This window comes from Pterocles gutturalis, unplaced genomic scaffold (assembly GCF_000699245.1).
Source record: "Pterocles gutturalis isolate BGI_N339 unplaced genomic scaffold, ASM69924v1 scaffold14234, whole genome shotgun sequence".
Taxonomy (NCBI): Eukaryota; Metazoa; Chordata; class Aves; order Pterocliformes; family Pteroclidae; genus Pterocles; species Pterocles gutturalis.
The window spans coordinates 68,660-94,634 of record NW_010128459.1 but is presented as its reverse complement, the minus strand read 5'-3'; the positions used below and the strand labels follow the sequence as shown (position 1 = coordinate 94,634).

Below are 25,975 nucleotides of genomic sequence, written 5' to 3'. Positions count from 1 at the left end.
CTTCTCCAGTTCCATCCTAGGTTGCTTCCAGTACAGCTTACATCTTTTGAAGGCCCCTGGAAACTTCTAGGCAGAGGTTCTGGTGGCTTTTTTGTAGGCAGAGTCTTTGACTTCTTCACTCCTAAGCTGCAAAGGCCAATCTCAAATGGGTTCCAAGCAGAATTCAGAGGTGCAACATTGAAATGTGGTTTTAAAAAGTAAATTCTCTAGTCCCAGTCACCAGAGAGCCTGTCCTGTGGTCTGTGTAATCTCGTGTTTACTACTTTCCTTGTTTTATCTCCTTAGTTCTTCAAATCACAAGCTGGTGTCCAGCCTCCCTTGTCACTATGCCATCCTCTGCTAACTCTGTATTCTCCTCTGGTGTGTACTGAGACCTGCACAGACCAGCAGCATCCCGATTCCATGCCCCTTAACACCATGACCACCGTTTCCCCACTGCACTTTTCCAATTACTTCCACTTTTCCCAGCTGTGGCCCTTGTTCCCTGAATCCTAAACTTTTCTTGCCTTTTCCTCACCTGGAAGAGCAAATTCTCACATGACATTCAGTGCCGCAGAGGTGTGATACAGCTGGAGCCGCCTTGATGCAGTAGTAGCTTGGTGAATATCATCAGAGTTCAGGCCTTGGTTCTCTGCTCTTCCTCTTTTACTCCTTGCTAAGAAGAGCTAGTGGTAGAGACAGCCTGTGTGTCTGCACACCTACTTCAGGCGTGCTTTCCCATCTACTCCAAAATAAAATCATAGCCTGTCTCTCTAGGGAGCATGGATTCTGTATGAGGGAAAATCTGATGTCTTTAGTTTGCAGAGGAAATACAATACATGTGTGCAATTACTGAATGGCAGAAAAGAAGCAACTTGCATCAGTATTAACCTTCTCAGCTCTCAATTAAATGGAAATAGACCATGTTTCAAACTGGTCTAACCTTACAGACTTCATTGAGACACGATCTGAATAAGAGATGCCTAACCGTATACTAATACAAGTAATACAACAGCTATAGTAACTGTAGATTTTTTTAAAAAAGAAAGAATGTGAACTCTTGCTCTTTAAGGCATTGATTTTGGAGTTCATCCACTGCAGCTTAGTATAAAGTTATTTTACTTTTGTGGGAAGTACGTTGCTGTTTTTTGGTGTAGGTGGAGTTGCTTATCTGATTTGGTGTAGCCTTGATGCTTGAAGTAATACATGTCCTACTCTCATGTAGTTGAGTAAAAACATGTGCAGCTGCACACATCTTATTCATAGCATTTTTCCAAACCTGCCAGCTAATCTAATCTCAGTTAATTGGTTGAACAATTTCAGAGTCTACCAGAGGTAATTCATCAACACTTCCCACACAAGGCTGGGTCTTAAGTCAGTATTGCTGGATCAAAGCGGACATATTAATGTACGTCCCGCAGGTCAGTAGAGACAACATGTGAATATCCAAAGCAAATCTGCACTGAAAATTGAACGGGAGAGTATCTCTATGGTCATGTGGTGGTGTCATGTTGAGACTCCAAAATTGTTCAGTTAGCCAGGGCTGCAGTAGCACTTCTCTTCTTGTGCCTGACTTGTTCACATGCCAGCTGTGTGACAGCTGCAGGACATTGCTACAGAGGCAGTTTTCCTGTGTCTGAGCTTTATTCCCACGCTAGCTAGTGGGTAAAGAGGAGTAATGTGGCTGTTTGTCATTTGTGTCTGAACAGACCTCATCTGCTTATGAAATATGTCTTTTTGAAAGCTAGTGTTTTACTTTTGTGTGCAGCTGCTGAAGAACATTGTCCAGCTCAAAAGAGCCGGAGAGGATCTCCTTGAAGCAGTTGATAGCTGCTATAACTTCCCCTTCTTGTTCAGTGCAGTCTGTGGACATAGTACTTCATGTTCTTCACCAGCTGGAAGCCCGGACCACTTCCTGAGCGTGCCAAGGTTTTTGTGCCTGCACAGTTTCCCAGAAAGCAGCTGGGGCTTCTTTCAACATATATGTGTATGGCCCTTCAGTGCTTTACAGACACTTAATTTCTGGTGCTCCTGTCGAGAACTATGTTGTGCAGAGAGAGATTTTTCAGTCATATGCAATTAATCTGAAACTTCCCAGCCATCTAGAGCTGTCAAACATCTTGGGGAAAGCTGTCCTGTGTGAATGCAGGAGGAGGCTGGGCTCCTTACGTGATGGGAGAACTGGTACCTACAGTACTCCTCAACCTTAAAAGTTGCTAAAAGTGGTCTGCCGGGCCAAAAAGGGGTAGTTTCTCACCTAGTAGGTGAGAGCAAGTGGCTTGTGATAGATACCACGGAAGCCAAATGAGAGCTTTGGGAGATACAGTCTGAGGAACACATAAGGAAAGTAAGCAATGGATTTAAAGGTTTCTACCACACAGAGGTAGAGTGCACTTCCCAGATGAGCGTTGCATGAAACAAAACTTGTTGAAGCTTGGTAACATCAAATCCCAAAGGCAGAATAAGGGAAGACCTTGAGGACAAAGGGAAATTGAGAGGTAGGAAACTGTATGATTGCTGAGGCAGCTGGACGTGTAACAAGTGGGCTGAAAACATATGTCCCTGTTAGTGTCTGAGGGGAAGGAAGCAAGAGAGCTGAGGGAGATCTGATCTTCTGTGGTGGGTCTCCTGGCTGAGCTGTGCTGAACTCTTCCTTGGCTTTTACTACAGGGAAAAAAGGTAAAAGGGAAAGAACACTGGTACAGTCTTGCTGCATAATGTGTTTCTACTTACATGCATCAAAACAAAAAAGATTCAGTTCTTCATGCATCAGGTTATATACCTGGGCAACTCCTTTCCAAAGAATGTGAGGGCTGCAGAATGTCTGTACGGATTCCAGGAGAGTCTGGACAAACATTTGGAGGAGAGATCCATTGCTGGGAGGGAGAGGGGGGCTGCTGATTAGACAAACCACATCAAGCTCAGGAAATCTACTCAGATGGAAATGTTTGAAAGCTGTGTGAATGTCCGGGAGAAATATTTTATCTCTTTTGCCTGTTCTTACTTTACCTTGGGTATCCATTTATTGCCATTTTTAGAAAAGAGATTTTGAACTCTGATCTGACCCAGCACAGTCTCACTCGCACCCTTAGGTAGGATTTTCAAACTACTGGCCAAGGAAGCCAATAAATTCTTAAAAAAAAATAATCCCAAACTAAAAATCAAGCAACACTTTTTTTTTCCCTCTCTCAGAGACAACCAGTTCTGATGCAGTGCCTGTAATTACCAAGAAAGCACACATCTCTGCTCCCCGTGCCTCTGTTCTGGAGTTAGTGTTGATGGTTAACCCTTGCACAGCTCGGTGCCTCGAGATTGCTGCCCTTGTCCAGGCTCTTTGCATGCGTTTCAAGAAATGCCCGTGATGGCTTTCAAGTGGCTGATAACAGTAAGCAAAGCAGGCAAAGTTTGCAGCATTAAGTGCACTCTTGATATAAAAAGATGTAAGTTAGCTCATGTTAACTGTTACAGATTTTCCAAAGCTGTGCTGGCCGTGGGCAGGTTTGGAAGCAATTTGTGGATACTGCTGCACATCAACCTATTCTTATTTGTACTAGAGCTGCTCTTGTATTTTTACTCCTAATTCCTATTCTTGGTATGGGAGATATTAATCCCTGTAACTAGGGATGTCATTTTTCAAAGGTTAGCTGATAAAATATGACAGGAGTGGACCTGTTTTGTTGCCTCTAAAGCTTGGTATCACCAGAGGGGCTGTTGATATGATTCACTTCATGACTGACCAAGATACTAAAATGAAAACCATTGCTGCAGAATATGTATCAGGCTGTTGCAGTGGAAAAATGTGCACTGGGAATATTCAGAAGTAATTACTGGAAGATAAGTATGGTAACATGAGTGACCTGATTTGTTCAGAAGACAGGTTACTGTGCAGTTTCTGTTGAATTCAACAAAGTGCTGATTGTCTCTGAGAATCTTTTCTTCAGTCATTTGTAGCCTTAAGTTTAGACAGTGGTGTTTACACAGCGTTGACGTGAGAATCTGCAGGTTTTATAATTGTGTTGCTTGTGAACTTCACTGCCAAGTACACTTAGTCTGCAACTCAGGAAAAGCAAAATGTCCAACGGAAAGGAAAGGTGCAATTCAGGAGGGCTGAGCATGAGCATTACAGAGGCAGAGAGAGTGATGTGGGATGATATTGTACTGTTTTCTCACTCCATGGTTGTCTGTTTGCAGGCTGTTTGAAAACTTGCCCAAAGAGCACCCATAAATTCTTGGGAAAGTTCTTGTTTTGGCCAACAGCATTGCTATTTTGCTGGCTAATGAAAATCTGCTGCTTCTCTTGTCACCGAGATCAAGGGGGATACTAAACTAGAGTAGTCCTGCAGCTTTTCTGTTTAGACAGGGAAATTTAAGAGTGTCCTGGATTAGATGAAGCTGTGGGCTTTAACTTTTTTTAAGCTACCCTAAGTTAACATGGGGAAATTGTTTTTAGAAAAATAACTACTTGGGAAAAATTTGGAAAGGTAGTCAAAATGTTTATTACAGTTTTGAATAATAAACTTTTACTATTTTTAAGGAACTTTATTTGGTGGCTTGAGCCATAACTTTCTTATTTCTTCTTATTTCATTTCTTCTGTTGTACTTCAGTAAGTTCAAAGAAGTGGCTACATATTCATTGGTTTATTGGAGGGTACAAGTACTTAAGACAATAAGATATTAGAAATAGCTGGTGATTAAGATTACTCATTATTTATATTGTGGTCTTAGTTTTCTTTTGCCAGCGCATTCCAAAGCTTTCACTTCTTAGGCTGTGAGCTTTCATTACTTTTCCCAGTTTTTCTTACCAAGGTGATTGTTTTCTTAAAAGTAAGATTAAGTGAGAACAAAACGTCTGCAATTTGTCATTGTAACAGGGAGATTTCTTGCACTGTCATACCAAGTGTATCTACTTCCAAAATGTCTGGAATTAAGAGTTTAATACCTTCATGGAATTAGTTTTAAAGCTTTCAAGAAGTAGAGTGAAAACACAAACACTTCCTCTGTGACAGATGTGAATTATAAGTAATTGTTTGTGGAGCGCTTGAATACGGCAATGGCCGTGTGGGCCATCTAAGTGGTTAGACAAACATAGGTGGGCAGCGAGAAGAATGAGAAAATAAAACAAAACTGGATGATGCCAAGAAAATACAGTGAATAGACTGAATTCCAGGCTGAGGTGGAGAGCAAGTTACTTCTTTTGTGGCTCCCCAATGGATCCATGGAGATGCTGGGTTACAAGGTCACTCTCTGTACTTTGTTCCACCCACTCAGGAAGGGTATGGAGAGCTGCCGGGTGTGGCAGGGTTTCTGTGTCAACTACCAGTGCCCCACACTGAAACTACTTAACGTTGCGTTGCCTGAGGGGGTCACTGGGAGAGTACCAAGGATAGGAGAGAATTTATTGATGCTTTCTATAAAGGCTGAACGCAGTTCACGCAATGAAACGTTGCTACTGGATCAAAAGCAGTGGATCAGAAGCGTTCACTGCTCTTTGTAATATTCAGGAGTGAATACAAATACCAATGATGAATATGCCTGCAGCCCTTTCTTTGGTTTGGAACTTGGGATCACTGGGACTGCGCTTTGTCTGTCTGCTATAGCTCCCTTTGATAACAGCCAAGAGACGTGTAATGTTAACTTTAACCATTATGTCTTTTCTTTCCCACAGCTGTAGGAAAAGTGCTTTCTTTATCAAGGGTACTAACAGAGAAGGTATATTTGTATGATTTTTTTTCCCCTCATTCTCACCATAATAATTTTCTTTAGTAGCTAATAATATTCAGTATTTATTTCAGTGACTTCCATAAATCTCAAACGCATAAACCAGTAGAATCCTTTTTTCTACTGGCTTTTCTTGTGGGAACTTGTTGAAATGAACTATCTCACTGGAAAACGCTGTTCCTGGAATGAGGAGGACTGTTGTACCATTCTTCAGGTGGTGCAATTAAGAATAATTGGGAGGGTGTCTCTGCTTTGATTAGTGAATCAGGGAGGATGTCAGTTCCTCCAAAAGATTTACAGCCCTTCAGAGACCAGGCTTTTAAGACTTACCCTGTGCTTCAGGTATCCATCAACCCTCAAAGCAGAGTCCTTTGAAGAAGTTGCTGCTGTGGGTGCCATTGTTGGTGCACAGTCTGTTGCCAGATGCATGTTGAACTTTGACTTGTGGACACAACGGAGCACAGGACCATAGTCAGAGGACTAGTAAGTGCACTGGCTGGAAGGTCTTATTTTTTCACCTGTGTTACAAGTAGGACAGGAGAGGTCAGCATGGTTCATGGTTCTTTTCTTTGTCAGAGTAATCGAGTGGCACCTCCATCCAGTCTCTTCTTCCCTGCCTGATCTCTAACTCAAGCCAGACTTGCTGCGTGGGATGGTAACGAAAGGACATAGCTGTCCATGCTGTCTACTGTTTGTCATTTTCTCCACTCCACCCACTTGCTTCTTGAGTCAGTAAATCCCTTCAGCTTTTTTAGGTGGCCTCTCACATGGAAACTTTATTCAGTGTCCAGTCTCTATGCCTTATCTCTGGAAGCAATACCCAGAAAGAGGTTTTACAAGCTCAGTGTCTTGCTGTTGTTTTTTTCAAATACTTGTTTATTTTTAAAACCATGGAACCAAAAGAGAGGGTCTTATATTAAACAGTGCTGATATTATCTGGAATATTTTAATGCATGTTGCTTTACAGATTGCTCTTAGGCTGAGGGCTGGAATTAATAAGGTGACAGAGGAGACAGAGAATTACATGGAACTGGGCACAGGGTCCATGTCTTCCATATCAATCATCCTCTTGTTACAGAGGGACCTCCTGGCAGTGGCACCGGGGGAAAAAGTCCCCTCTGAAAACACTTTTTCCAGTTGGGGTGCATGTTTTGGCGGGTTTTTTTTTGTCTAGGTTCCCAGTCAGAGCCTGTGAGATGCAAAAATCCTTGGAGGTTTTTGCATCTGGTTATAGGAAGAAAAAGCCTCTGTCTGAACCTTAAATAGTAACAACTGGCTGCCCCCAGTTTGTCCTGCACTACGATGTGAAGTCTATTGTGCAGCAGAGTAACAGAAACACATCTGGAATTTTTCCCATTGGGATTGATACAGATCTCATAATAGCAGCTTTGTAACCTATCTGTAACTGTTTTTCAGTAAGTGATATTATTCTGATAGTAGTGTTTTTTTTTTTTTTAATGCATTGTACAAATGCACATCAGGTGGCTGTACCTGGTAGATGGCACCTAAGCTATATTATCCTGTTTCACTTGATGGAGGAAAAAAGCTTATTCTCTGGCTAGATGAATTACACTGCTTTGACTACTAGGCAAGCTTGAAAATCACACAGATGTTTCTTGAACAACTCCCTACAAGAAGGATTATGCCAGGGTAAATTGTTTAGGCATTAGGAATTTGTGCAATGGAGAACGTTTCCACCTACACTGTTTTTTTAGTTAGGATGTCCATCTTCTGAATTGTGTAAATTATGGCATGGATTCCAACCAAAAAGCCTTGTCCAATTTCAAAATGTTCAGAGAGAACTCTGCTTGCCCAGCATCTCCCATGCTTGCTCAGCATCTCCAATGCTTTCAGTCCCTTCTTGTTTTAGCTGCAGAGTTCATTCTTGTTCATGGTCTTTTCCAACCCTAATGATTCTGTGATTCTATGATATCTTCCTGTTTTTTCAGCAAAACTGTAGATTTGATATTGTTCTTGCTATGCCAGTTTTTAATGTCAAACCCAGACTGTGATGACTTAAAATCTTTTTAAAATAACTGACAAAAAAAAATCTAAGAAACATCACATGGGCTGTCTGTGTGATTGTCTCTGAGCATCAATTTATATAGTGTACAGGGAAGCTGAACAATTTAATACTTGCCTTTGTTTCTTTGTATTTAGTTATCTGCCTGTCTTGTGTGCTGTAGGCAAGTATTGGTGCAAGAGTTTTTACAGACTTTTTTTCCCCTCACTTTTATTGTTTAACTTTCATTTCCTGTTTGTGTCTGAAAGCAGGCTTGTCCTTTGCCTGCGTTTTCATTGGGGAGGCTTTCTCTGGAACACCTTAAAGTCACTGTTGGGAGTTGCACTGATGAGAATTGCAACCTACAAATATTCATTAATAATGAGTCAAGACAGAAAATCCATGCAGTTTGAAAAGAATGGTTTCTTTTTGTTGTTCTTCAGGTTTCTGAGCCTTTATTAGTTTGTGAGATCTGATTTCCAGCTATAAGGCTAGGAAAATATTTTTTTATTTGTTTTGGGGTTTTTTTAACATGAAAGCTGAGATTCTCTCAGGAGTGAGATATGAGGAACTGGGTCACACAGAACTTTTCAGAATATTGCACTGCCTATAAGAAAATCAGAAGAGCTGACAATACCTCTGTTAATGCCATGGTGTGTAATTCACAGGAGATTAATAATTTCCCTATCATCTTAATAGGAATTTTTTTGTCTAAGTTCTGAAATGGCATTGATCATTCAGGAAGTCTATGAGCCTTGAAAAAATTAAGACTATTTTCTCTCAGAACAACCCATCCGTTTCAGTAACGATGCTTGAAACATTGACATTTCTTCTGCCAGCATCCTCAGGCTAGTAAGACTTATGCAGGAAATTTTTGCCCCAAGCAGATTTTTGACCCGGATAAGAGCAATATGCCAGAGGTGAAGGAACATCAGGCAGTCAGGAACCGAATGAATTACAAAGTCCAGTCCCTTGCCTGTGCAGACACCAAATCATACAACCCCTTTCATAAACTGACCAAGCTTCACCTCAAGTCATTTGTTTTGCACTTTCCTGTCATCCTGGCTTCCATCAGAAGGCTATTTTGGAGCTTACCCATTTTAGATGTTAGTGACCTTATTTTTGTCACTGCTGGCAGCTTGGGACAGTCAAACATGCCGATGGTGGTGGAAGCGAGCAGTGGGTGGAGAGGATTGCTGGCATTGGTATAGCGGTGGATTAACTTTTCTCTGCAGGTAGAATAAAGAGAACAGTAGGATGGCTTTATGAAAGCAAAGTGCAGTCACTGTGTTTTAACAGACTGGTTAATTAGTAAGACAACAGGTCAGTGATGGGAACTGTGCCCATCATCTGCAGTCTTCTGGAATGTATGTTAGATCTTCCCTAGACAAAACAGATTCCCTGCCTTTTGGGAATGCAATGTTGCACAACAGCAATTAGCCTAGATGACTGCTCTCCTATTTTTCCTTAGAAACAGCAGTCTCCTTCCTATCCCAGTGTAACGTGAGCAGGAACATAATGGTGCTAAACTTTGTCCAACTGGCAGAGCTGCTGGCCGGCATCTTCCATGTGAGCTAACTCTGCTAGGGAGAAGGACTGAACCCTTTCTCCTTCCTTCCTCATCTCATTTTTTTTATTTGCACAGAAGGCTTTGAAAACTCAGACAGTAATTACAGTCTGCTTTTGCTCACCTTCATCATGTTTCCAAATACCATGTAATCCCATCTATTTGGCTCAGTGCTCCCTCAGAGGCCTTGAATACTCCACCTGGCTTTTCGTAGGAAAAACTAGCTGTAATTCAATCTTGCATCTTTGACAATAACACATAAAAAACAAACTATGACATTGAAGTGATGTTAGGAGACTGGTTTTTAAACTAACATCATTCTACACTGTCTAGAAGTCAGCTTTTCACCCTTGCATAATCATGTTTTTGTATTAGAGGGTTTGGTGAGCAATGACAAATTTTGCATGTTATCTTATATTCTGCACTGTGAGGCAGGTCAGGACAAAGTTTCTGCCTTGCCTAAATTTTACAGCTTTTTTTCTTTTCCTAAAAGGAAGCCAACCTTTAAAACAAGCTTCTTGTTATTTTTTGTGTGCATGTGTGTTTGGAAAATCAGTAGCAAAGTCTGATTGGTTTGGTTAAAGCACACAAATTGATTTCTTTTTGTCTTTAATATTTACAGTTTATCTCAAAACTTTCCAGTCCCCATAATGATTATTTGCATTATGTAGAGACACTGTAGGTAAGCTGTTCAGGGCACTTTGTTAGACCTCCTGCAGACAGAACGTGGTCAGTTAGCAGGAGGGACCGAGCTGCTATTAAATCCGTCTTTGATTTTGTGCCTTGGTGGTGCGTAAGCGCAAGATATTAACGACTGCAGAAAGGTTAAACTTTACGTGTCTTCCTGTTTATCACAAAGGTACAGGGTACAAACAGAAAGCAGTCTTGGCAGGCAACAGGCTTGCAAAATCCATGTGCTGCTTATCTACGGTTGTGTTTGTACTGAAATTTAATTACCATATATGAAGGTAAGTACTTCAGAATCCCAAAGAGCCTGAAGGGTAGCTCTTGATTCCCAACTGCAGCAGACTGTAGCTTGGGTACTTGGTCACGTCCTAGCAATGTTAGCCCAGTGTGAAAATGATTTTAAAAGAAATAGACCTGTGCAGAGCTTCAAAATATCATCTGTTGAATTTTTCCTCTTAAAAGTAGGCACATCTATGGCTAACTCATGCTTAATAGATGCAAACTTTTTATGAAAAATAACACAATAAAATCAGTTGATACAGGTTCTGTAACCCTTGTTCAGGCAATAGATTTCAGCGTATAATAATCCCAAGCATAACAAACCTTTTTGTAGTGTTTAAGTTTCCTTTGCTGCATTTTAAACCCAGGGCTACTACTTCTGTTTACCAGGGACATGGAGATGTTACCTTTCTCTTTTGCAGCAGCCATGTAATATTTAAGGGCTTATCATGTCCCCTTTCAATTTTCTCTTCTCTAGACTAAGGAAATTAATTTCTTTCTAGCTTTTTTCAGAGATCATGTTTTCTAGATCTTAGATCTTTTTCACAGCTCTCCTGTTTCCAGTTTGGGTTTTTCGCGTGAGGCCCAGAACTGGACATGGTCCTTGAGCTGATGCTTTCTGATCCTGAATAAAGTGGAGTACTTAATGGGTTTAACATCTGTGATAGTTACATTTTTCAGTCATGATAGGATGTTTATCTTTTCTGCAATAGTATGACAGTGTTCTGCGTATGAACCACAGCACAGAGTGTGGAGGCCCTTTAAGATAATGTTGGAGCAGCTGGTCCAGCTCTAAATAGAGCAGGCATTGGGAAAATGCCTGCACCAATGAGTTTAAACAACCGACTAGGTGATGGAAAGCAAAGAGGGCAAGAATATGATGACACTCCAGAGTGCCTCAAAGTTACAGAGCAACCATTCCCAGGGGAGGAGGCTGGGATAGCTGCTCCATTGCCTGCGGGTGGTTAGAGGGTTTTTTGTTTGGTGGATTTTACTTGTCCCTTTCTTTTTTTTTTTTTTTTTGATTATGGAATAAAGCTTATTCAGAGGCACTTTTTTGAAGTGGCTGTGACATTTACCGCCCCTTCCTCTCGGAAGGAAGGACCACAGTTTACACCTTATGGTCCTTCTTGCAGAGCTGTGAAGGAACGAGTGATTGCACCAGCTCAGTAAAGAATAAAACCCAAATGGTAGAGTTATGAGGAAAGGGCAGAGAACAAAGCCAAGCGGTGTTAAGCCACTGCATAATTTAGTGCCATCTGTATACAGAATGGCCAAAGTAGTTGAGGACTTGTAAGCCTGAAAGAGTCAGCTCTGTAGGTACACTCAGGGTCTGTAGGCATGAATAGCGTGGGAGAAGATGGGCAGGGATCAGCGGCTCACTGTCACTTCCTGAAAATGAACTTGGGGTCTCAAACACCAGTGGTAGGGTGTGCTGACCCAGTGTGACCATTCTTCAGTACGAAGCTGTCTTTACCGTATTGTCTGATTTTATTTTAGACCATTTCTGCAGTTTGCTAAGATCAACTAAATTTTTGGCCTGATCTCTACTGTTAAAGATTTTCTTCTTTCAGCCATCCATTTTTTTGGCTCATTTATTTCCTGATTTAGAAAAAGAAGTATGTTGGTTGTAGGATGGGGTTAATCCTTATTAATGCAGTTTCTTAAATTTTTCAGCTGCTTGAGGAATCTTTGAGCTCCTTGGATTTTTGACAGAGGATTAATGTCAATAAGAAATGTGAAATCAGAACATCACAACCTTCCTCATTCCCTATGCTATCACACCATGCTGCTCCCCAGAGAAGGAGGCAAGGGAGAGAACATACACCTAGGTCTCACTAGGGAAAAAGGAAAAGGTTAGTTTAGATTTTCTCTGTGTACTTTTATAAATGTGTCTGTCAGAGCTAATTATTCAGTGCTAGAGTGCTCTGGTATGTGTTTTGGACATTTTATTAATAAAATTGGTAGATTTTGTGCCTTCTGTCTAACCATGGATGCTTTTGAGCATAAGCAAACAAAGGGGAGGATAGAACTCAGGCCAGAACAAATAAGTCATTCTTTTGTGTGTTTAAAAAAAATTAAAAAAAAAAAGGGTTGTTCATGCACTTTTACAAATGCAGTGCACAGGTTATCTGCAACATTATGTTCTAGCACCATTTGTTTTTTTTTTCTTTCACCTTCCAGTTTTTATTCACTGATGATTTTCTCCCTAACTAAAGAAGAAACAAAAGTGCGGGGCATCTTAAAGTAGGAGGGGGAAAAAAAGGAAGGGAATATCTGAGAAACAAGCCCCCAGTGGAGCTTAGTGGCTGCCAATCTGACTTTCCTTAGTGTCATGATTTCTAGAAACATGATGACATCTTTTCCTCTACACTTTCAGGGACTTGGCCTTGTCTTCCTCCCTCGCTGTTAGAGCCAAAGGCTATGAATTGTTTTATTTATTTTGCTTTCTCTCTGGTCTAGCTTATTGCCTTATACACATTTATGTATTAATTGCCTTGAAAGCAGTGGGTAGGAGTAGGGAGCAGATTCTAGTCAAGATTAAACATCTGAACTTGTTCAACAGCTGCTTTGGTAGAGGTGGGGCTGGTCTGGGATTTGTGCGGTACTTTGGGAAGTTGGTGCTGCCGATATCAAATACCTCAGCACACACTGAAGAGGAGTAGCTGTGAATGGATCTGTATATCAAGGACAGAATGGAAATGGTCGAAAAACTTATCTGGGGAGCTTTTGAGCAGGCCAGTTCTGCTCTCCAGGTGGAAGTGTTTTGGGGTCACAACTCTTCTTACTTGGCAGGGAGAAAATAACTGGAAATGTAATTTTTTGCTGCATAAGCTGTAATCCCCTAGGCACAAATGTATATCACACTTTCTTGTGTATATAGATTCCTGTTTAAGAATAGTTTCCTGGCAGCAGATTTCCTTTTGCTGTATGTGGTGACAAATTGTGTTAGCGGTTTTACTAATGTCTTTATATAAGGAATGGAAACTTAAGAGCTGGGAGAGATTTAGACTGTACCTTGTAATTATCATGTCCAGCATTTAGTCTATTTAGATGTCATTTGCTGTTTTATTGGGGTGTGCCATTCAAACTGGAGATTTTAGATGCTTGGCATTTCTCTCCCAAATCACACAGGTCATAAGTGTGCCACAAGCATGGAAATATCTCATCTTTTCATGGCTGTCGTGTGCTATGAGGTTGCATTATGCCTGTTCTGGAACTGGGGTGGGGTAGATAGAAAGGGCTTGAAAATTAAATTTGAAAAATCAAAACCCTGGCTTTACATGCTGTTTGCCCATAGAGCAGCAGCCTGTTTCAGTTCTGGAGCTGTGGCTGCCGGTGAAGCTCACCTGCCTTTAGGCAGCTGTGACAGATGGCTCAGGTAAAATGCAGCATCCCCTATGCAAGTTGCTCAGTAGATACAAAATTTAACGTAATTTGGAAACATTTACTTTTGCTGTTTGACAGACTCCCACGCGTTCCTTGGAACGTGTTTCAGGTGCTCTGCAGCACAGCATTCCCATGGCCTGTTTGAGGCATATCCTGATACTTCCTGAAGGGTCCTAGAACACGCCAGACACGCTGCAGCACCGAGACAGAACAGCCATGCTCCCGGAGAGGTCTGGCAGACAGCGTTTCCCTGTCACTGCTGGACATCCGTTCTGGCCTGTGCTGATTTACTGAGGTGGCAAAGCACTTGTCATAGATCATGAGCTTACAGCATTCATGATTTCTTAATACTTCCAAAATGGAATTACCTCCAAGATTTATGGATGCTAAATATCCTCTAATTTGCTCATTTTTTTCGCCATATGGATATAATATTTCCCCCAAAACTACTCCTCCCCGCTCTTAAATGAAGCAAAAGTATGAAATAAAAATCAGTTTCACTAGCTCTGTGTACAGAGCTATTATTACCAAATAATAGTAGGTGGTCTAAGGCTATTGTGCTCTTTGCTAGAAAAATCCCTGAGTTTACTTGTAGCAAGTACAATAAAAAGACATGCACCTGTTGGAGAGAGTCCAGAGGAGAGGCACGAAGATGGTCAGAGGGCTGGAGAGGACAGGCTGAGAGAATTGGGGTTGTTCAGCCTGGAGAAAAGAAGGCTCCGAGGAGACTTAATAGCAGCCTTCCAGTACCTGAAGGGGGCTACAGGAGAGATGGGGAGGCACTCTTTGTCAGGGGGTGTAGTGATAGGACTAGGGGTAATAGTTATAAGCTGAAAGAGGGCAGATTTAGATTAGGTATTAGGAAGAAATTTTTCACTGTGAGGGTGGTGAGGCACTGGAACAAGTTGCCCAGAGAAGCTGTGGATGCCCCATCCCTGGAGGGGTTCAAGGCCAGGCTGGATGAGGCTTTGAGCAACCTGGGCTAGTGGGAGGTGTCCCTGCCCGTGGCAGGGGACTTGGAACTCAGTGATCATTAAGGTCTTTTCCAACCCAAACCATTCGGTGATTCTGTAATTCTATGAAAAGGACAGTGGTCACTTCACCCTTCTCTTTGGGCATCACTTTGGTCCCCTGGTCATTACATGCAGAAGGGACACCACAGAGTATCACATCAGTCCTGCTGGTGCTTCAGCTGCTTTTGGGGACTCCCCTTTTCCTGGTGTATGACTTGCAAATAGGCCAGTTAATTGAATCTATAAATAATGGCAAGTTCTGAGTTAGGCCTGGCCTTACAGACTGTACCTTCTTTCTCATGCAGTGCTCTTGAACAGGTGAACTGAACTGGCTACGTTTTTTATTTACACTGTATGACTTTGTAGCATTACTGTAGGGAATCCTCTTGATTCTTGAGGAGAATAAAACCTGCTCATATATCTGTTTTCTGCAGCATCCAGGTTTTTCCTGAAGATTGCATGTCACAGAGGCAACCAGAGTAGCTCAGTGACCTAACGAACCAGCCAAAGGTGCTGGTGACCCCCAGGCAATGTAATCGTCCTTCACTGTGGCTGCTGGCTGGGGAGAATGGGGACCATTTCGTGGGACCTGGCTTGTGCTGTTAGTTCAAGTGGTAGCTATAAAGGAAGAGCTGTGAACATCTGTGCTGTAGACATTCAGGTTATAAAAGCTTTTGCATTTTATGAGAATCCTGTGAAGATTCTTCCTATTGATGTTGGAAGGAGGTGAAGGTAACTCCTTGGAGACCCACCAGTGTAACATAATACTTACATTTCAGTGCACCAAGATGCTTGAAAAAACATCAAACTAATTTGTCAGGTTATTGAAGTTTTTAGGATATTTTTGGACTATTATTGTATCCTGTTCTTTTTCTCTTTTAGTTTTTAAATAGGCCTGTGGTTTTTTGTTTTTTACTTAACATCTTCAGAAGCTCTTATATATCTAACACGTCTCCCCACCTTTTCCTAGATAAAGTTATATAGATCCTTTTCTATCTTCAGCTCTGGAAAAACATTCCTTTCCTTCTAGATCAGCCATGTAATCTCTGCATCCTGCTTTTATGGTTATAGATGATCTTATTAAAGATGGCATGAGTACATATGAAGTGGTATGCATGGGTGAGTTTGAGTCTTCTTATTTTGTGAAATACTCTTGGTCTCTCTTCCCCCTTCCCAGAGCTTTCTGCAACCTCTGATTTACTGGGCAAGCTGAATGTTAAAACAGCCTGAAGGGAGGGTTAAACCAATGCATTATGTCTGTCCTGGTACCAGCACCTAGGTTAGCCAGGCTGTATCTGTTTCAGATATGTATACATTGCACTTGCAGTATGGCTGTAGTGGAGATGTACTCTCTGAACATGCAGTACATTCCTTTCTTCATTTCTGTAGCACAGTGTGATTGATTTTTATCCAGAACATCCCTGCTACTGTTTTGATATGATTGAATGAACAGATTTCTAATAGTATTAACATATTTTCTAGTAGTGATCTTGATACACTCAGAAATGGTCCCATATGAAAGTTAATACTTCTGTAGTTTCTTTTGCTAATTGTTTCCTTCTATCTGGCCACTGTAGTAATTGTTTCTAGAAGTGTCAAATTTTTAGTAGCTGCTCTGTTTGTCTGTTGAGGGTGTAATTAGGATAATGTATTCCCATAATGACACGGTTAAGAAGGACTAATTCTCTCCTTTGTAAGTGATTTTGGATAGATCACAACTGTTTGGTTTGGCAAGAACATCTCTAGAATCATTTATGTGTTAATTAATGCAGAAGAAAACACCTACATCTGTACTGAATTTCTGTTCTCTGTAAACCAAGCACTGCTTCATGGTTTCCTGAACCACTTTCTTGCCTGTGTTGTGATAGCTGCTGTGTATGTGCATATGAGTGAGGGAGAAGCAGCCATGAGAGCAGGTAACCCTGGCTTTTCTTTCCATTCACACCTGCACAGAGCAGCACACTTATATGTAATAAAGAGTACAAAGCCAACTCTGCACTCCTTCCTTGCACACTCACATAGACAGCACATAAATTGGCTTGTGCTTACAAAGCTGGCAGTAAACTGCCTAAACTCTGGTTGCAATTTGCAACTTATTGTAGCTAAATTAATAGCCAAACATGGTGGGGAAGCTCTAAATTGTTGAGTGGAAGTGATTGGCAGGCTCATGACTTGGGTGTTTTGTGTGTCGTCATGGCACAGAGTCTGACAGATTTGTTCCACTGCGGGTGCCTTTGGATAAAAGTAAAATCTTACACATTACTGTATTGCCATTGAGAATGTAGAACAAGCACTTAGGTATGGATTCTCTCAACCTCCCTACAGAAATTTATCTTTCCTAGTTCAGGAGTTAATTTCTCTCTCATTTTGGTTTTCTCAGGTTCTTGAAGCCGGCGCCAATGTTTTTGGATGATTCCTTCAGGAAATGGGCACGTATCAGGGACTTTGTACCCCCTTTTGGAATTAAAGGACAAGGTATGAGAAAACCGTACAGCTGTTGAAAAAGAAGGTGGTTCTGCAGATGCTTACCTCATCTTGTTTTTCTGTTTTGATAGCTCAGGTGGTCCCTTGGGCTCAGCTTTTTTCTCCTGTTCCAGAGAAGCATTGTACATGGAGGTCTCAGAAACCCGAAAGGGTTTTCACAACTGGAACGTGGAGGGTGATTTAGTACAAGGGGAGAGTCAGTGCAACAATGGCAATTTAGACCTACCACCGCATTCTGGAAGAAGTATTTTGGCATCGACTGCCGTAGCTTGTAACATCTTTGCTGACAGCAGCAGAGACAGGCCAAACTGATGTAAAGTACCTTTAAGTCAGTAATTCTCTAACGAACAGGAAAGACTCCTCTTTCTGAGTTTTGGGGCCTTGGGGCTGACCACTGATACCAATGTTCATTTTCTTTTCATAGCATTTGGTTGTTTAATTCTTTTATAGTTGTACTACTTGTGGACTTGAACAGGAAAAGTCCATCAGATGCTTTAGTGATGGTTTGTAACATGCCTTGTCCTCCAGCTGGAGTGTGGCAGCAGGGGCTGTGTCTCAGTTACGCTGTGGGAGAGTGGTGCTGGTGGTGATGAGATGGGAGCCAGTAGCCCACCCTGCCAATGGTATATTTTGCAGGTGACACAAGCTCCTTGCTATCCCACATGTACCACCAAAGGCCTCTCTGGGTGGGTGGTGGTGGAGCAGAAGGCTTATGCTCACAGCAGTCATTTGCTGCAGTCTTCCTGAAGTCTCATGTGTTTATTAGGAAGTGTTTGTGGCATTGCATGAACTTCCAAGATTTTTTTACCCTGGCAAACTGAAGATTGCAGATGGCCCCTATAGGAATTGAAGTACCTGGTGGAGAAAGGTCTGCAGCTACAATAGGCTTGGATCTGTCTCTCTCTGTGGAAGCAGGTGTGGTGGTTGTTAGAACAATCTCTGATCAAATCAAAGGCTCTACTGACAAATTTCTTTTGGCTTGCATCAGTTCCCTTCTTTGTTTTGTGTATGTCCATTCCTTGTCCAGTATGTCTTTTGCAGCTCAATAGTCAAGTAAGTACTGTCCTCTACATCAGCAAGCAGAGTTTGCATCAAAGAAGTGGCAGTAGCAGCACAAGTGGAAGGCTGTGTGACTACAGGATGGCTTGTCCCCTTCTAACAGGCACACAAGGTGTACAAAGCTCAGGCAAGCTGCCTGACCAATGTGGAGGTGGGATTTGCAGATTACACATGATGTCAGCTAGGCCTAATAAAAATCATTCCGTTAAACTGAATCCAAATGGAGAAATTCACCAAAAGGGGATGACGGAATGGCTCTGGCAGCCTTCTCCCTGGGTTTGTTGCCAGCTTGTATCACCACTGCAGTGTTATGTAAATCTGGTGTTTTATATTGGATTTCCTCAGTTAAAAAGAGAAATGAGAAATTGCCATTATTTAAATGGCTGTGAGCTGAAGCCGTGGGATGGAAACCATTGAATGGGTTAGTTTTTGAATGCCCTCATGGGACTGAATTTTGTGCCAAGTTTCAGTCTGGAGCAAGATCTGTGTGTGGGAGGGTTGAATTATAAATCTCTGTAGCCCAGGATTTCTAATGGCTGTGCTGACAGGCCATGAGTCCTAGCGATGCGAATGGCGCCCTTTGATGTTACACATCACTTGGAATTCTTGCATCAGTCTTTTCTGGCTGTCCCACGGGGTGCATTCTGGCTCAGCTGAGTGATTGGATGATGGGATCAGCACCTCATTAGGGCTTTCAGTCAGGGCAATCTAACGATATCCAAACAACTGACGCAGGCAGGCAGCGTGGAGCTCAGTGGTGCTGGTGCGAAATGAAGACTCTCAGAGCTGGGATGTACATGGGAAAAAGAGTTGTCGGAGTGGCTGAGAAAGTGTAGAGAGATCTGCCTGTGTTGAAACAGGCGGGGAGGAGTTTTGCTCTGTGCGCTGGGAAGCCCTGTGACACCATCAGCTGGGATTTCTGACGTGCATCACACGGGAAGGGCAGTCTGCATTTATAGTCACCAACTGTAGCTGGGTTGGTAATGGGAGGACTTTGCTGCGAACTTTGGTGAATATCATCTGGCATTTTCAAGTCACTGATCTAGTCCAAGTGCAAAATGGCTTCTTTTTGGTGTGAAATATGGCTTCAGGATCAGCTCACTTTCAGTAATGCTGCATGTTCCAAGAAACTTTTAGAAACTAATCTGTGGTAGCTTGAAAGTACTGAAGTTATGAAATGAAGAGGTTTTTAGCAGCTTGGAGGCTAATCCACCATTTCTGCTTTCTCTTGTTAGAGTTTCTCTCTATTCTTCAGACCTTTAGCTGAGTTTTTCTTTGCTTTGTCTCTGAAAAAAAACCTGAAAGAAGTCCTCTTTCATCCATCACTTAGTGTTTACTGGTCCAAGAAAGAACAATTCCAAGACTTGTTCTTGCAATCTTTAGAGGAAAGCAGCTTTTGAGGGGCATTGTCTACTGAGCTGCACTTGTTTGGAGTAACACGTCTGTATAAATTACATGTGAAAGAGGCTCAGAAATTTTCAGGGCAGGACTACCACTCTTAAAAGGTGATCATATCAAGGCGAAGGTGGTATGCTGATCATTTTGACACAGTTCATCAAGGATCTTCATTTTCTTCAAAAAGAATCTGATTGTAAAGACAATTCTTCCATCTCCAGATGCTAAAAAGTACTCAGTATAACACAGAAAGCTTAACAGTGTTTCTTTTGTGAAAGAATGCTTGCTCCTTTTCTCCATTGGTCATTTTCTAATTTGGCCATCAGCCCATGCAAGGGGGTTTTGTGACCAGAGTGCTCCACTCTCTCCAAGAACATTTGTGTGCAGAAGCCCTCAAGGTGAATACGGTTCTGAATATGAAAGTTTTTAGACTTGCCCCAGAATGATGCTGGTTCTGAAATTAACTGTTGCAGTAGGAATAATACAAATCTCATGTCAGATTGGAAAACACTGCTATCACTCGTTAACCACCTTAGTGATTACTTGTCTGCTAAATGAAAGGAGCTCAGGAGTAAGCAGGTGGTGACCCTGCTGCTTTATGATCAGGACTTTTTGCGATGAGACGCGGTAGGAAGTCTTGTGCAAACTCTTTTTGAATAGTTGTCCCTGAGTGTCCTATACGAGGTATTAGAAATAGATGAAGAGGAGTTTATGAGGAGCAGTTGTACCTTTCTCTTAAACTGTCTTAAGTAGGCAGAGGGTTTTAGTACATGTTGTACTTGTTGACTCTGCCTTGTTCACCAAGGATTTGGACCAAGTGTTGATCCTAATTACTTGATTCCAGTTCCCAGTGGCCTGGGACAAAATCGGTCCTGAGAACTGTCAGAAGCATTTGAGCTGATAGAGCAGATTGCAGGTGTCATTGCATTCATCACGGATGTCTGTAGCCCCTTGTGGGAACTCTTGCTTTCTCTGTGTGCAGAGAACAGGGAAAGCAATAGATATGTCTATTTCTGAAAAGGCATGAGCGTATAACATTTTGACACCACAGAGCATCACTGCAAGTATTTAGTCTGGCCTTTTGTAGCTCTAAGTTTCACCCAGTGACTTCTGCAGCTGGCTATGAACATATGAGGTTATCTTTCAGAACCTAAGTCAAGATACTCTAAATGATGAAGAAAGACCATGTTGTCAACCAGGCCAGTGTCATATTTGACTGCATTTACTTTAAAAAATGAAACTGTTAGTGTCACATTGAGCTTTGTTCTCTCCTGTTGTGTGACTTGACAGAATCTAGAAACAGGGTGTGCCACTGTGCGTGCTTGGAAATGATGGTTCCACCTCCATTCATAAGTAAAGTGGTGGTCCTCTGGTCCTGAAGGCAGTTGAGCTCATTGTTCAAGCAGGTTAACTCCCAGCCCCCCTCTAAAAGAGCATGGCTATATCCAGGCTTCCTTGTCAAGAAAGGTCCCTGCCCTGTATTAGCCTGTGACCCTATGAATGTGTGAGAATTAGAGAGGAGGATATTTGTTGGCCCTGGTGAAAACCATCAGGGACTGTGCGAACACTTTAGCGTGAACTCGTGTAGGACAGTGTGGGCCCATGCACACATGATGGGTATATAGCCAAGCAAGGGACATCGTTCAGGAACAAGATGAAATTAGTCAATTTTAAAGAGTTTTCGAGAAGATCGCACTGTAACAAGAAGTTAGAACTCTAAAAGCTACAAATGTCAAGATGTCCTATGGGGGACAGCTCAGGCTGCAGAGCACTCTCCTGTGTGCCAGGCTATTGTTTTGGCATTAACTGGGATGTTGGAGTGCCTCCCACGTTTCGTCATTTGTGAGGGTCTAGTTTGCTTGTAGGAATTCGTCTTTCCCAGCACCCACCAAGCCTGCTTCTTGCAGCTTTTTCAGTGAAGAGCAAGGAGACTGCAGCAATCTCAGGCTCTTAAATGAGTTACATGGAGTTTTTTTTTACTGAAATTGAAATTTCTTCTTTTGTATTTGCACCCTTTTCTAGCACTGCTCCTATCAGTGTAACTTATGAGGGTATGAATACACATATGCTGTCTGTATTGTTGCAGAGGTCCTCTCATATGTGCACTGCTTTCAGGGTTAAATTAGTCAATGAATAAGCAGTGGAAAAATTGTTTATAGTGTTAGTGAGGTTATTAATCCAAGAGCTTTCTCCCCAAGTTTACCTCTGTAGCTAAAGCAAAAGGTAAGAGTTATTTGGAGAAAGGCAACAGACGAGACTGGAGAAATACCTGACTATTAATAGAATTTCTCAGTACACGTGGCTCAAAGAGTATAAAAGGCTTTCGTAAGAAAGAGTGGCTAGTATTTGGCATCCTCTCTGTGTAATGAGGACGAGAGAGTTGCCGCAGTTTTTCAGAACTGAAACGAAAACATATGGCACAGCATACACTAAAAAACTAAACAAACATGATCCATGTAATAACTCTTCCATGCATTTAGTCAGTAATTTTGTCATTGCTTAGCAGTAATTGTAGGTCTTCACTTCCACCTTTCTTCTTGCTAGATTGTTTTAAGCAGAAGGGCTGCTTTGTTGTCCCTGAATCAGTTTGTCTTTGAAGGTGCTATTTATTTCTTAGGGAGTGACTGTCTTGTCACCATCTCAGAATTTGCCTCCCACCAGGAATCTAGAAAGCAATTTCTTCCCCATGGTGATAACAGAATATTAAGAATGTGTTTGAAGTGCTACACTTTTATCAAATGTAGTATGTAGAACTGTCCAGGAGACTCTGTATTTTCGTCTGATACAAGAGGAGCATCTGGAATTGGTGACACATTTGGTGACAAAGAAATCAAGTCTTTGCCCAGAGCTAAATAGATATATTGTGCAATGGTTAATTGTTCTAGTACTCAGTTTTATTTGGATGTTTTCTTTCGTGTTAGTGCTTCTCGGAAGAACCCTGGTTCAGTGCTGCTTGGCAGTGGTTTCATTAGTCTCATGGGGGAGAGGTCATTCGTCTTCAGTGAAAATGTTGAGTTTTTGGGTGTGCAAAAGCTGGCATATCAAAATGTTATTGGGAGAACATATCTTCTCTTTTCATGCATATTCTTGTCTTGCACAGCTTTTTCTTCCACATCAGCTTTCTTGGCATCTTTTCTTTCTTTATCTCTGAGAAAACATAATCACTTGGACATCACAGTTGAGATTTACAGTTGACCCAAAGAAAAACTGTCAGAAAAGAAGGTCTTTTCCAACCCACTTTTCCAGCTTTTTATGGAGGCTGGAGTACCACATGCAAACACCTTCCCTATTTTTTTTGATGTCTCTTTTCTTCTTTAATTCTCCAACCTTGTCTTTATTTTGGTAGCTGTACTCTGTTGTACAGATGATTTTCCAACAGTGAGCATTGTTGTGTTCCTCATGTGTTCTTCCTTAACAAATAAGCAAGAAGCACAAGCATGTATAGCTGTTAGTTCTGTTCAGAGTAGGTATTAACACAAGATTGTTGTTTCTTGAGTTTGAGGCATATTTCTGAACTAGTTTCAGTTAGAATTTTACATTTGACCAAAATTGGTAATAGTTGCTGTTATCACATGGGAATATAGCTATAAAAACATTGCTGTTTCCCCAGGGAATCTGGCTGATTTTACAGCCTCAAGAAATTAAATGAGAGGTTTGAAGGGAAAAAAATGTAAAAGTTTCAGAAGAGGTAGGTGATCAGCTTTTCATTATTGGATAAAGATTCTGAAGGGAAGTTACAGTGTGAATTTTGAAGTTAAATCAACTCTCACTCTTGAGCTCTGTCAATGAAAGTACAACCCTCCAGTGCAGTCCCTTACGTCAATCAAAATTAACGCTTTGCTGTTGAATGTGCTTAAAGAATGGTCTTTCTCCCAACCTGCTGAGAAGGGAGAAGTGCCCCAAGATCTCAGACCCCAAGTTTGCAGTTAATTGGGTGATTCCACATTAGAGTTCTTCCCAGAACTGCTGAAGTGCAATTGAGATACGGATATCATCCCTATGTCTTACCTCCTAGAGGGAAGAGCAGGTCTCCTTTGGCTGTTGTGTTTTGAAGTGCCACATTTTAACACTTCTGCAAGGGTCAGGAGAATTAGAAATCACTGTAGTAGTTATTGAGTTTTTTGGCTGTGAAAACATTGCCTGGCCACCTGTGAAGGAGAATCAAAAATGCAGCAACAAAGGGAAGTACAGCCTCTATAACAACTGTATTTATTTTTCTGCTTGCCTTTGGGCAGCACATTGTGAATCTTTCAAGGTCCATTTTCATTTGTCATGAATTAGCTTGTTTCTACAGGCTTTATTGCTTCCTGTGCATCAGACTTGACTTTGGGTCAAAATGGTTCATGCATGGTTATTACAAAATTTTACCCATTTTTTGGCATAATTGTTTTTTAAAATAATGTTCCAACTTTCCAAACCCTGAGATTATGTTGGGAACTAAACTTGTATTCTGAAAAAACAAGCTTGGTTGTGAAGAAAAAAATCCCTGAAGGCTCTAAAACTACGATGTAAATCAAGAGTCTAAATGTTATGTATTTTATTTATATCTTGTCATAAAAAAGGGCCTTAAGGGCTTTCTGGAACTTACAGTTAATGCACGCCAAGTTTTCCTAAAATTGTCTTCAGTCTTTCTTTTTTTTCTTTTGTTTTGTGTTTTATATCTATGCAACACTATATGCATGTTGTCTTAATACCATTAAAAATCATCGATGGAAGTATTGGGATATTGGAAGTAGTGGCAGTTTCAAGTGCTGTTGTTAGTAAGGTGTACCTCAAGTAAACCACCTAAATCTGATACAGCTAATGACCTCAGGAAACCATTCTCATCACACGCAAGATGTGATTTGGGGACAGAGTCCTGCAGTTTGTAGTTAACTGTCTTTGAGAGCCAGTTCATGTGTTTACAATTTGCTTCTGAGTTCTGTAAGTCTTTGTAGCCGCTTTCTCCTGCACAGACCTCATCAAGTTAGCTGATCAATAATAAAAAGAGGTGGTGAAGGAAATTTCGGACTCATTTTGATACCTGTTGTCACTGCATTCCCAGCTTCACTAAAAAAACAAATAATATTGTCTGTCTACAGCCGGACATGGTGTTTCTGGGAGAGACTTGGAGGACATAATATGTGGTGGGACTTGGGTCCGTGGCCTCGTGCTGGGCACCAGGGTGGCAGATCCCTCTGTTAAAGATCACTGGTCCTGTATAGAGCAAAGACTTCAAGGGAAAAAATGCTGAAGAAGGGACTTCATACAGAGCAAAACTTTTGAGTAGTGTAAAAAAAATTTATGCACTGGGTTTGTGCTTACAGTTGTTTGTAAATATTGTGATGTGCTTAATCCATAGCATTGATAGTGTTTAGGTTACTCTCCCCACAAAGCTGACACATACGTGGCATTCTGTTATCGTGGGCCGGTTACCCATATGCAGAGGAGACAGGCATGCTTCAGGAATGTCTATCAACCTAACTCTAGCCAGTGTATTACCAAAAGCTGATACTGATGCCCAGCGCCCTGTAGAAGTGCTGGCTTGGAGGTGTGACATCTGGGTGACCAGCTGTGGAGGTCGGTATGGACCACGGCTCAAAGGGCAAACACAAAGAACTGCAGCAGACACTGTTCCCTGACCCTAATGCATGGTATTCAAATGCTAATTGCTGTCAGTAAGGGCACGTAGACTTGCTGATTTTTGAGGAAGATGACTGGTATGGACAGCTTGAAAAATTACAGCCTCTGCTCTCGGCTATCCTCAGATGGGCATGAACAGCCCAATTTGCCTACTTTGGAGTCAGGCAGAAGTAGACCCTGTAAGATGCCTGCAGTAAGCCCTGTGGAGTGGAAAAGTCTCCATCTTTTTTGATGATACAAGCAAGAAGCTTATGCATTAGAAACAATATTAAGTGTTGTTGACATTTACAGTGAAGATCTCCACTCCTCCACATAAATAACACAGAAAAAGGATAGAATTGAGACTTAGGCGGGTTCTCACTGTGTGGTCACTGCCTGCCTAGTTTCTAACTATTTACTTTTATTTTTTCCAAATGCCTGAAAATTTCAGGGTCAACCTGAAGTCAAGATGTACTTATGTTCAGAGAAATCATGCAGTCCTGAGCTGCTTTTGAATCTCCTGATGTTATAAGGCAAAGCTGATAGAATATGTCATGATAACTCAGGATTCTTAGATAAATGTAGTCAACTCCTCCTCTAGATGGGAGGAAAATGTGCAGAGGCTTCTCACTTTGTTTGTATAGTAATAGTGTATGCACAGTGGTTGATAATGAATGGTTTAAATAATCTCCCACCCTCCCCAATAGTCTAAATTCTTCATGACAAGAAAAAAATGAAGAAAAAAGTGGAAGACCTGAGAGGGTGAATTCGGGAATATGCATGTATGTTTATATATATGTG

At 41.5% G+C, this 25,975-nt stretch overlaps 1 protein-coding gene across 1 annotated transcript in view; it reads left to right on the top strand.

Moving 5' to 3' along the window:
• The window catches only part of ST3GAL3 (ST3 beta-galactoside alpha-2,3-sialyltransferase 3), a gene marked incomplete at its 5' end in the record, with an annotated part of 112,277 nt that overhangs the window by 24,087 nt on the left and 62,215 nt on the right, over positions 1-25,975 (top strand). Inside the window, one exon of the mRNA XM_010079636.1 lies at positions 17,016-17,110. Within this exon, the coding sequence (XP_010077938.1) occupies positions 17,016-17,110 (95 nt within the window). The remainder of the gene's footprint in view (positions 1-17,015; positions 17,111-25,975) is intronic.